The sequence below is a fragment of the Equus caballus genome, chromosome 29 (genome assembly GCF_041296265.1).
Source record: "Equus caballus isolate H_3958 breed thoroughbred chromosome 29, TB-T2T, whole genome shotgun sequence".
Lineage (NCBI taxonomy): Eukaryota > Metazoa > Chordata > Mammalia > Perissodactyla > Equidae > Equus > Equus caballus.
The window spans coordinates 27423988-27436724 of NC_091712.1; the positions used below are offsets into that span (position 1 = coordinate 27423988).

Sequence of the window (12737 nt, forward strand, 5' to 3'; positions counted from 1 at the left end):
GAGAAACCTGGCAAAGATTTATCTCTAGTTTCCTTTTCAATATTGCTTATCCCAAATCTCTTCTTCTGCTACATGAGTCTCTTTTTTGGGGGGCTGCATTCTCAGATTATCCCTCTATTTGGCCTCCCCAAGGGGATTTCCCTGCCCTCTCCCTTGTAATGTATTTTGGTAAGATTCAGGATAGGTGTGAGGTAAAGAGGACATCTGTGAAAGAAGAAATGAGAAAGGAGAAGCAGCAGGCCAAACATTCTCAATCAGAAGAGAATGTAAGAGATTTGAGCATCTGTAAAAGGATCCTTTGAGGCTCTTTGTGCCATACACCCTTGAGAAGTCTCTGAGGCCTCAGGGTAAGCATCTTCCGTCTGAAGACCCCTAGTAGAGGGAAAGGTGGTAGCTCTGGGTTTGGTCTGCCCCAAATTTGGGCTGAGGCTGGTCTGGTTCCTTTGAGGGACACCTCTTGTCAGCCCTGCTAGTGGGAACTTCATCACTGTGGCCTCTGGGCAGGGTGTGCAATGAGCGATTCAGGACATCACTAACAGAATTGAGAGTATAGTCTTGAGTGATATTTGTTTGGGGCAGTAACAGGGAATTAAAACCTTTTGTTTTGAGATTTTAGAAATCATAAGAGAAGGCACCAGGGAGAGGGAAGAGGACAGGGAGAGGAATCAGAGGGTCAGAGACAGAGATGCCATCTTGGATCTTGTGCATTGGACCTCACTTGTCTCTGCTGGGGAGCGGAGACTAAGACTTGGGTAACTGATGGACTGAGGCATCCCAAGAAGCTGGTTTAAAAACATGAGTGCTTGCTTTTTTCTTACAATCATTTATTTATACCGTGTTCTATCAACCTTCCTTCCTTCCTGGTCCAGTTCACATATCTTGGGCAAATTTCATAAGTGTATGGTCACTTTTAATGATTAAAAGTTCATTTTTAATGGTTAAAACTTAGTGCAATCCACTTTAAAGCTGCCAGGTAATATCACATTCTAACCTGTATTTGTATCCTGCTTTTCCCCATTTCCGACTTGATATTTGATCATGGCTGCAGCTTGGAGTAGAGTGGAGGATGAAGGTTATGGTCTGCTTCTGAAACACCTCCACCCCAACCCTCTTCAAGGCTTAACTTTGAGGTGTGGATACAGAAAAGAGGGGGAAATGGAAGGCTGGAAGCTTCTTATGTAACTAGTCACCTGTCCTTAGTAGGGAGGCACCAAGGGGTAGTGTAGTTCAGACTTTAGTGGACTTTTCATTTGGTTGTGGCCTCCATGGCAATAGTGTATGGATTTCTTGTATGTAAGTGGTGTGTATATGTGCGTGTGTGTGTGTGTTGTATGTGTGTGTGTACATCAACTTCATTTGGGCCACCTCTATCACTGAATACATTTTAAAAGAAAGGCAGTGTCAACCTTCAGCTCAGCCCTGCCCCCAGTGCCCTTTCCAGGAGGGGCATCACTTCACCTGAACTGGCAGCTGCCTGTACAACTCTGTGACTGCAGTTTATCTCTATTCTCTGTGCTTCTTCATATGGACTGAAGAAGGAAACCCCAGGTTCTCTTCCACACCTTCAGAGGGTCATGCATGACTGGAATAATTCCCACTCTACCTCCCGCCCTCCTGTTGTTTCCAGTTACATTGTACCATAGTCCTTTTAAGCCCAGCTGATACAGGATGCTCCTATGGCCATCCACTTTCAGAACACTAATAAAAAATTGTCTTTATGTCTATCTGCCAAGGGTACATGTGTGTCAAATATTTCTAAGAACATTTTCTACATGCTGCTCTCAGGCAGCCCAGGAAACAGATTTTGCCCCTTTCTCCTAGGCATCACCAATCTTAACTACTGATTCTCTTGGGGCCCTTCTATCATTTGACTTTTGATAGTGCTGGTGGTGGTATCTTCCTCTCTTTCACTGGGAAAAGTAAAAAATTCTCACCACAAATACTGTATTACCCTAAAGACAATGACTTCAAGAATGCTTTCTCCTCTTTTCTCTCTGGTTCTCTCCTTATATAGACTGGAGAGATGAAAGATTGGGTGATGGCAAGAGAGACGGCTCTGCTTCCTTTGGCAAGCCTCAGGGGGTTGTGTCTGACCCCAATTATTGGTGGTCTCTGGCAGTTCATTAAAATGTGTGGTTCTTGGAGATTCTTATTTGAGGAATGTAGTCAATTTCACTCAATTTCTTGTGAATCTTGTGTAAGAGGGGTTTTTATTGTCAAATTAGAGTTCTGGTTATCCTAGTAGGAAGATAAAAGCAGCTATATCTAAGCTTTCCATCTCAAATAATGAAGTTACCCTTTATTCCTGAGACTTCAAAGGTAGGTTCCAGGATATGGAAATGAAGGGCACAAATATCTCATGTGTTAAAGTCAATGTATCTAGGTAAAATTCTATGGAGAATTCTAGCAAATGGTTGAAAGAATGGAATGGATCTGGAGATTAGAAAAGAATTTCAGTAAGAGAGAGAGATGATCTGAAGCCACCAACATATGGATGGCACTTGAGACCATGGAAATGAATGGCATGTCCCATGGAGAATGTGGGGAGTGGGAAGGGAAGCAGACACAGAGGCAAAGCTGGGGAATATCAATAAGGGATGGGAAGAAGGAGAGAAGAATACACTAAATTTTTTTTTAAAAAGGGAGAGAGACAGAAGGAAGATTCAGAGAAGATGGACAAAGAACTCAGGAGAGGGAAAATAGAAACAGAGTTTAGCAAAGAAAGAAGTTGAACGGTGGAGAGGAAGGGAAAGTGTAAAATTGAAGAAGAATGATAGAACTGGAAGACAGAAAGGAGAGGTGGCTTGTTAGTTTGTGACAGAACGCCATCAACATTTGTCTGAGAGGTCTCACACCAGCCCCAATGGTGTAGTCTGTCCAATACGAATTTGGAGAAGGTGTGGAATTCAGAGTCTTTCTGAGTACTCTTGCTGGTTGTGTTAATATGACAACGTGTTCATATGTTGTGATGATTAATTTTATGTGTCAACTTGGCTAGGCTAAGCTGCCCAGTGGTTTGCTCAAACACCAGTCTAGACGTTGCTGTGAAGGTATTTATAGATGTGATTAGTATTTACAATCAGCCAACTTTGAGCAAAGCAGATTACCCTCCATAATGTGGGTGGGCTCATTCAGTCATTCAAAGGCCTTTACAAGTCAAGACTGAGGTTTCTGGAATAAGAAAGAATGCTGCCTCAAGACTGCAACATAGAAACCCTATCTGTGTTTCCAGCTGATAGCTTCCCTGGTGGAGTTTGGACTCAAGACTGCACCATCAGCTCTTACCTGAATTTCCAGCCTGCCAGCCTGCACCACAAGTTTCAAGCTCACTAGCTCTCACAATTGCATGAGCCAATTCCTTAAAATAAATCTCTCTCTTTCTCTTTATTAATATATTATACTAATATTATAAATAATATTATTAACATAAAGTAGTAATTATTTCATTAATGTTAATAGATATAATTTGTATAATTAATATTATATAATATATTAATATAGAGTATTAATATATCTTATTATTTATACATAGAGATCTATATGTTAAGCTTAAGATTTCTTTTCTTTTTTTCTTTTTTTTGGTGAAGAAGATTGGCCCTGAGCTAACATCTGTTGCCAATCTTCTTCCTTTTGCTTGAGGAAGATTGTCACTGAGATAGCATCTACGCCAATCTTCCTCTATTTTATCTGGGATGCTGCCACAGCATGGCTTGACGAGTGGCATGTAGGTCCACACCCAGGATCCAAACCAGTGAACCCCGGGCCACCAAAGCAGATGAAAGGAAAATATAGAAAATGAACTGTTTCAGAAAATTGGTCTGCCACAGTATATTTTATTCAGTGATCAAAGGTATCACTTACCTTCCTGGCACTTTTCTGTTTGCAAGAAAACACAAGACCGAGACTGTAATATGAGCCATCAGGAAAGCTAACCCAATCCCCAGAAGAGTCCATATATCTGGAATTTCAAACCAATGAAAAAGATAAATATGCAGTGAAAAATGTTAAAGACTCAAAAATCAAACAGTTTGTTTAGTTACAATGTCACCTACCATTCTGAGGGTACGGAAAACCTGCAGTAGGAGGGTTAACCTTGATGTGGCATCTATTTCCTTTCCATCCTTGTCCACATCTGGAAATGAGATAAAATGTGATAGTTGAAAAAAAAAAGGAAGTGGAAACATATTTTAGCAGTATTGTCATGGAATAAAATGATGAAGACCAACAAACAATGAGATACCAGGAATGTATCTCATTCCTGGTAACTTTGATAAGAAACCAAAAATGTTAAACCAAACAAAAACAAAATTAAATTTTATTATTTTCACATTATTGTGTAAGATGATATTTTTCCAATATTTATCCTCTTCTTGACTTTATCTGTAAAGTGAGAACTTAAGCTCCTTTATTGATTTCAAAAATTGAGCTGCTTTTCACCAGTGTCCAATATTACTTCAATTATTCATCATTAGTCTCAAACGCAGAGCTGGCACATTTCTTTTTTCATTGAGTTAACAACAAACACCTAGATACAGAGAACAGGTTGGTGGTTACCAGAGAGGAAGGAGGGGCTAGCACATTTTTAAATGTGAATGGATTTAAGTTCTTTCAGATACCGATGGAGAGTATTTAAATTATAGATTAACAGAAACATAAATCAGAGAGCATATTTATTTCTTACTACAAAGGTGTCATCCTTCAAGTGCATAGATTTGGAATCAGATTAATAATCTCATTGGATACACCAGCACTCCTACTAGGATTTCATTAGCTTTGCTTTATTTAAGAACAGACATGATGAAGCTTGTAACACTGGGAGCATCCCCTTTGATATGGATGGCCTTCAGAAAGATCAGAAATGGGGACCATCTTGTGCCTTAAAGGGACATGAGGCTTATTTCTAAGCAGTAATGTGTCAGAATTTTTGTGGTTTAGTATGTGTTTGCATATGGGCGTGAAAGCTTATAGACAGGTTCTTGTTTACCGGAAATAACAGGATACACATTAAGAAGGGTTTGGTTGAATTTCCTGTCAAGTTCATGGTACATGCTACAAAGTAGGATTAGAAACTAGCTTTTGAATATGCGTCTTTAAAAGCCGTGTGTGAGAACCAATGCTTCTCCAGCACATGGTTATTGTATTTTTCCTCAATGTCTTGAATTTGAAAATTTCAGTGCTCAGTAGCAATTCCTTCACAAAAGCAATGGCCTCTTTAAAGATAAAAAGTTTTGAGGTTCAAGGAGGTCCATAAGGATGCCTTCTTTCCTAAATAAATATTCTTTAAAAAGTGGAAATTTAAGACAGTTTGATTTTTTTGATGTCTGAAATAAAAGTTAAAATAAATTAAATTGTTGAAGATTAGGGTATTTGTTTTTTATTGTCACAGCTCTTAGTCTTTGTCAGTCCTCGGTTGGCAGTGTGCTACATGTCATTCTTTCACATGTGCACACACTGGTGTGGCCTAGAGAGAGGGGACACTTTTTTCATTCTGGGTAATTTGGCTCCTTGAGATTTTGAAAGTGCCACCTCACGGGCATCAGGATGGCAGTAATCTTCACCTTAGGTAAATTGTAAGGATTTGAATGTGCCTGTTAAGATAAATTCCAGTGGGAAGTATCTTGGAATGTCAGTTAAAAAAATAATGGAGGAAAACCCAAACCAAATGGTGAAACAGTATGAATGCCATCTATCTATCTTTCTATCTAGCAGCTATCTACCTATCTTCTATTTGTCTGTGTGCACGTGTTTATTTATATATCTAAAACATAGTGATGAACAAATAGAGTTTTGACAGTTCTTTGGGGAATTCAACTATACTGAAAAAGTTTTTAATGTTAATTTTACAGAAAATAGGTATAGAGCCTATGGATAAAAGGAAAAGTAAAGACAGGCAATTTGTTTAGTTGATAAAAGTTTACCCGTAAAAATAAAAATAATAGGAAATAACCTTCCTTCCAATAGGTACATATATACATATCACTCAATTTTTATTTATTTATTATTTTACCCAAGACCACTTATGTTAAATAGATCAAAGTGATATAATCCTATCAGCTAACATGACAAAAGTAATATGAAGGAATGCAAAGAAAAGGCTAGTCATTTTCTTTATTATTTTTCATATGCAATCTGAGTAGGGAAGCTTAGATATCTCATTCAACTATTCATTTCTTATTAGCAAGTTAGCAACATTAGCATAACAAATAAAAAATAAGAGAATATCTAATCCTGAAGAGATAATGCAAAGATTGTCGTTTTTAGTAGTAGTGTATTGGCTGTTTTCATAGTTGTTGGGGGTGAAGGGTTAAGGGTTAAGGCTCTCGTGGGGAGAAATAGAATAGGGAAAGTGGATGAGATACTGGGAGGAATTCAGTGCGCTTTGGTGAGGTGGAGGCCAACCAGAAGCCGGTCCAGGGGAGGCGTTCTAGGCACAGCCACATTCTAGGGGAGCTGGCTGGTGGTTAGAGTAGGGTGGGTGTGGGGAGTGCTGATAGTTATCTGGTGCCAAGAATGAGATTCCTAAAAGAACGGGGCCATGAGACTCACCTTATTTGCTTGACAATTAATTAAGGACTAAAACTGCCCTTTCTAGGTAATCTCTTAGTTCTTTTATGACTAAACAGGCTGACTGCAATTGCAATTTTACCTCTTGTATAATCCAAAAGGATCCATAAAGATGGTAAACATTATATAATACTTGTGCTAAGTCTAAAATACATCATCTAAATTAAAATGGTTGGCTTTTTTGTTTTAATGTCAAGAAGACGGAAAATAAATATTTGATGTGATGTCACTATTTTGGAGTTCTGACATTTTCATAGTGAGTCATTAGCAGCAGTTTAACCAATAAAATTAACTGTTAAGCTTAACAAAAGGGAAGAAAATCTCTTGTTTTTATTCAAAAAGCACCCATAAGCAAAAAGCAAACGAGGAAAATCTGATTATTTTAAGCTAATATGGGGCTGAGTGTTTTATCCTATACCTAGTGAGTACAACTCTAACATTGGAGCATTTCAGCCTTATTTTTGGAACTACAGAAGTTCCAACTACTACCCGATTATGGCGCATGCTCGGATTGCCTCCTCCAAATTCATTTAACCACCCATGCTCCTTCCCTTCCCTCCACCAAATCGTAAACATTTCTATGGTTTGGTTGGGAATGAACCCCAACCTGACCTTTAGGATTATCTCATTCCCCTGCTGTGGCATTTTGCCTCAGGACCCTGTCCATCACCACATGGCATTCTTAATCAACAAGCATTGATTCATAGATTGACATGGACATAGGTTTTTCCAGTAAGAATTTCATTACCAAGGAATACATTTTGACGGATATTTGTGGTAAGAGACATCCTCTCTCCAACTCTGATGTGAAAAAGGAAGCATGTAGCCCTGTTAAATTCAGGTCAGTCCTCTTGCTGCCATTTTGCTACAAAAGCTAGCTTGAGGATAAAATAAACTAATAGGAAGACAGAGTCTAGGAAATCATTGGGAAATGGAGGAACAACCTTAATGGCATTGCAAACTTCTCAGTCAGTTCATGTTCCAAGCCTGCCCTGCATTTAGACTTTTTAGTTACACGAATCAATAAATTCCTTTATCAATTGAGCCAGTTTGGGTTGAGTCTTCTGTTACCAGCATGCACAAAAAAACTAGTTTTTCTACTCTTCCATTTAGATTCCTGAAGTTCTCTTCATTAAATAAATAATGCTTTGTTCATAAAATATTTATTGAATATCTACTATGTACAAGGTACTCTGTTAGATATACAAAGGATGGACAAGACAACTCTGAGAATTTTTAGGAGCATAAACTTAAAGAAGAAATAAAAAGCACACTCAAAAATCACTAAGATACAAAATAGAAAATAAAATATATGAAGTATGAGAAAGATTTAAAAAAGTGTCAAAAGAGAGGATGAAAGAATTGCTTCAAGAATTTTTATTTTTCCAGATCCGGAAAGTGAAAAATGTACAATCTCAACTATACATGTATGGAACAGGTGACATATTAAATTATGTTTATTCCAGAGAATGAAATGTTTATATCTTTGTATTATACGACAATGTTTCAGAAATCATGTATACCTGATGGAATCTGGAGAGAGACATTCAAATTATGTTCAAATTGTTAATGGGATCCTAAACTAACCTCTAGATTTCCCAGTTCTTTACTGCAGTATATTTTTTCTGCCATACTTACTCTAATCTTTTAGTGGTTTTTTTTTTTTTTTTTTTGGTGAGGATGATTCACCCTAAGCTAACATCTGTTGCCAATCTTCCTCTTTTTTTGCTTGAGGAAGATTCACTCTGAGCTAACATCTGTGCCAGTCTTCCTCTATTTTGTATGTGGGATGCCTCCACAGCATGGCTGATGAGTGGAGTAGGTCCACAGCCAGGATCTGAACCTGTGAACCAGGGTCACTGAAGTAGAGTGCATGGACTTTAACCACTCGACCATGGGGTTGGCCCCTAATCATATACTTTTTAAGGACCTAGAAGGAAAACAACAGAAGCAGCATACATTTTTAATATATTCCAGATTAGATTTATAATTTAGCATTATAGAAGTAGACTTTTTTCTTTTTTGGTGAGGAAGATTGGCCCTGAGCTAATGTCTGTGCCAATCTCCCTCTATTTTGTATGTGGGATGCCGCCACAGCATGACTTGATAAGTGGTATGTAGGTCTGTGCCTGGGATCTGAACCTGTGTGTGAACCCTGGGCCAGCAAAGCAGAGTGCATGAACTCAACCACTATGCCACAGCGCCGGCCCCAGCAGTAGACTTATTTTTCTTTTTATTAGGCATTTTCACAGGTACATGTTGTGATTATTAAAATCATGTATACGTTTTTGTTTGTAGGAGTCAGTATCATTCTATGTTTACATTCCATGCTTTGGAAAACTACAATATATTAAACCCAATGGGAATTAGGATTGAACACTTGCTATGTGCTAAACAGTATTCTAAATGCTTTAATATATCATTTATAACACAATAATGTTACAAGATAGGAATCATTTCCCCATTTTATAGTTGAGGAAATAACGGCTCGGAGAGGTCCAGCAGTGAGTCGTGGGAGGACATTCTGAATGAGATGTTAGCCTCTGTCTCTTTGGCTCCTCAGGCGACACCTGTTCACTAAATGGTTTGATTTCCTGTAGTCTTCCTAAAGTGGAATACGGTTGTTTATAAAGGTAGTTAGCTTTACCATTTTGTCTGTTAGGAGAGAAACACTAGGAGAAACTTCTGGTCTTACTGGTCTGAAAACGTCCATTTATCACATTAAGCTTCCCCCTGGAAACGTCTCTAGGGGTAGAGGAGGCAGAGGGGGTGCTGGGAAAAGACTAAGTAATACAGTCAGGACGCCTGCATTTCAGGCTAGACTCTGCCTCTTTCTACCTAGGTGGCTTTGGGAGGGGCAAATCACTTTTGTTTCCTATTTGTAAACAGTAATAATTACAACTCACTCCCCAGAATGTCTATGAGAATTAAATGAAACAAAGCACATGAAAGCACATTGTTAACTGTGGAGTGTTATCTCTGCCAAGCTGTTTAATACCCAGTCTTTTGCTTTCTAATATAAAGCCTGATCGCGATGTTCCCTGCTGGCCTTATGCCCCCAGGCCCTAACAGACTGGCCCTCCAGGGAGCTGGCATCCCATCCTTGCCTGAGCATCACTTAAGACTTCTGCAGCAGCGAAGAGGCATTGCCACAGCTTCTATTTTCACGGCTTATTAATTATTCCATTTAAAAAAGGTCTTTACATATGAACATGCCTGGAGGTCCCTGATCCAGTTACACAGGTAGGGAAGAAAGAGCAGGTGTTGAAGATGCTCCCTGCCTGCGATGAACGTTGCTCTCCCCCGCATCCCCTGCAGTTTGTCCCCACAGGAAGTGCTCCAAGGGCGAGAAAGTAGTGCTGTCTCGACTTAGCATGAAAGCATTATCTGAGACCAAGTGTTTTCCGGACCCTGGGCTGAGCTTGTGCCAGTGGAAGGGGAGGAGGATGACTGAGGTAAGCCCTTAACGAGCCACCCTTATTGTCATGGGTGAATTCACTTTAACAGAAAACGCGAAAGGAGGAGAAGCCACTAAATAATCTCTGAGCCACAAAGCACTGAAATTCCACATTGAGTACCAGTGATTAATTTGCTTGGACTAATTTCCTCCTTGACTAATTAGCTACAGCATATTTTATAACATTGAGAAGTATTAGAGAGAGCCCACCTGAAAGAGAAAGATAAACGTCCCACTCCATCCATGCATAAGGACCTATTTTCTTAACACAAACAGGAGAAAGGGAGGAATAAAATATAATTAGACTCTTTCAGCCAGAGTCTACACCCTAACCTTTCCTAAATTTGAACAGGTCTTCTGCTATTAGTAGGTCATACCGGAGGAGTTAGGAAATAACTGATTTCTGGGTGCGTTTGGTAACACCCATTCATTACTCACAAACACCTGGAACAAAAGGCCTCCCGTCCTTATTGTCATCTGTGTGCAGGCTCCGGCTCCTTTGTCTCATCGCCAGGAAAAACAAATGAGGAGCCACACATTTTCTAAGCATATGTTCGCGGATTAATTTGGTGGAAACCGGCAGAGGGTTTACTCTGCTTTTTAAAACTACTTGAATTGTTCAAATAAGTCTAAAGTAGAAAAAGACAAATTAAGTGCGTATGCAGAGGCATGGTTATTTCATAAAAATGTTGGTATTTGCATATTCAAATTTAGAAGATATTATAAATGTAAATTAGCTGACCCGATCCAGTACTTTTCACCGATTCAGGATAATAGAGAGAATACATTTGATTGCATTTTTCCTAACAATTGTGAAACTAAAGGGAATCTTAATCCTATGTTGAAATACGACATTCCAAGCATCAGAAAGGGAAAAGAATTTTATGTTAAAAAAAGACGTATAGCCTAAAAACAATTTCTGAATTTTCATATCCATTCCTCTACTTCATCATCTCAATCACCAAAGTTCCGTCACTTTTCCTCCTAAACATCTCTAACATACTTCCTTCTGCCCCATCCTGCTTTGGCCATGTGACAAAAGGCCCTCGTCTCTCTAGTACTGTAACAGGCTCCTAAGTGGATTTCCTGCCTCCAGGCTGATGTCACATTGTATAACTTCCCCGATTCAAACCCTTTACTACCTTCTCACAGCTTTCAGAATCCTGTCCAGATGAAGTGGTGTTACACAGAAGCTGTTTTCTGATACGGCGTCTTGATGGCACACCTGGTTTGATCTCTATTCTCCTTTTGCTCACAAACTCTACTCATACTTGAAGCCACTTCACTTGAGAGAGAGATTCTTTCACACTTCTAGAACTTTCCACGTCTATTTCCATTGGTTGGAAGATGGCTTCTCTCTCTATCAAGCTGGCTAACTCATAATTACCCTTAACGACACAGACCAAGTAACATTTACCCCTGGAAGCCTTCATTTGTGCCTCTGCCTGACTTAAATATACCATCTTTGGTCCCATGGTACCCTGCAAATTCCTTTGACAGCACTTAGCACACAGTTACTGCAATTGTCGATTTCCTTACAAATCTTTCTAGACTATAAATTGTTGAAGGGAAGGGCTTTCCATGTTACACTCTTGTATACTCCAATTAGAACAAGCTTGCTCATAGATATTTCCTGAAAATATTCATTATCATCACAATAACGGTAATTAACATATGGATAATGTGTTAGAATTATCAAAGCACTTTTATTTTGCAAATATATTATCTCATTTAATCATTAGAACAGTTATTTACAATTTTAGCATGTATCAGAATCACCTGGAAGTTTTGTTTAAGCACAGATTGCCGGGCCCTTCTCCAGATTTTCTGAAGCAGTAGGTATGGGGCGACCCAAGAATTTCATTTGTACCAGTTTCTCAGGTGATGCTGACTTTGCTGGTCTGGGGTCACACTTTGAGAGCCCCTGCCTTTAGAACATCCTGAGAGGTGAAGTGTTATTATTACCAATTCACAGAGAGGAAATTGAAGCTCAGAGAGCAATGGCCTGGTAAGTGGTAAATTCAGGTTTCTGAACTGCTTAGCTTGTGTTCTTGTCATTGTACCATCTGAATATTTGTGAGATGTTATATTCCCTTTCCTTACAGAAAGCAGTGTATATCTGATGAGATTCTGTCTTTAGAGGATGGTCATTTCATTTAAAAATGCAAATCCCAGGACCCTGGGTTGCTTTTATTGCAATTTCTGCTTGAATTGGTAGTCAAGTTGCACAGAATTACAAACGTAGGAGGAAGCACGTTCCATTATTTCAAAAACTATTACAGCACCGTAGAAACAACTTTAATTACTTCAGAGTGGAAACAAAGCAGATAAAATTGTTCCTCTGCTTCCCTATTGTTCAGACAGGTTGGTGTGGTGGTGTGGCTGATGTTGTACTAAAAAAATTAAAAAGAAAATTCCTGAAGTTGATGTTTTGAGCTTTCCACTTCTTTTTCAGCTGTTATGAAGTGATATTTCCCTGGAGTTGGGTGGGAAAAAAACGGAAGAAGAAATAGCAAAAAAAACAAATAATTCACAAACTGGGCAATTGAAAATGGGCTGCAAGTCAATAGAAACGAGGCTTGTTCTAAGATGAAGAAGGCAAAGGCATTAAATTTTTGCTGTGCAGTGTAGTACCAGCAAGAAATAGGCTTTTGAAATTTTTCTTCTGTCATCAGAGGAAGTATGAAAGAATTTTCCTTTAAAACATAGATTTTGA

The 12737-nt window shown here is 38.9% G+C and overlaps 1 protein-coding gene across 1 annotated transcript in view; it reads right to left on the bottom strand.

The window, feature by feature from the left end:
• MALRD1 (MAM and LDL receptor class A domain containing 1) overlaps positions 1–12737 on the bottom strand; it is a 653802-nt gene that overhangs the window by 25171 nt on the left and 615894 nt on the right. The window contains exons 38-39 of the mRNA XM_023631939.2: positions 4053–4132; positions 3862–3958 (exon numbers count right to left, since the gene is read on the bottom strand). Of these exons, the coding sequence (XP_023487707.2) occupies positions 3862–3958; positions 4053–4132 (177 nt within the window). The remainder of the gene's footprint in view (positions 1–3861; positions 3959–4052; positions 4133–12737) is intronic.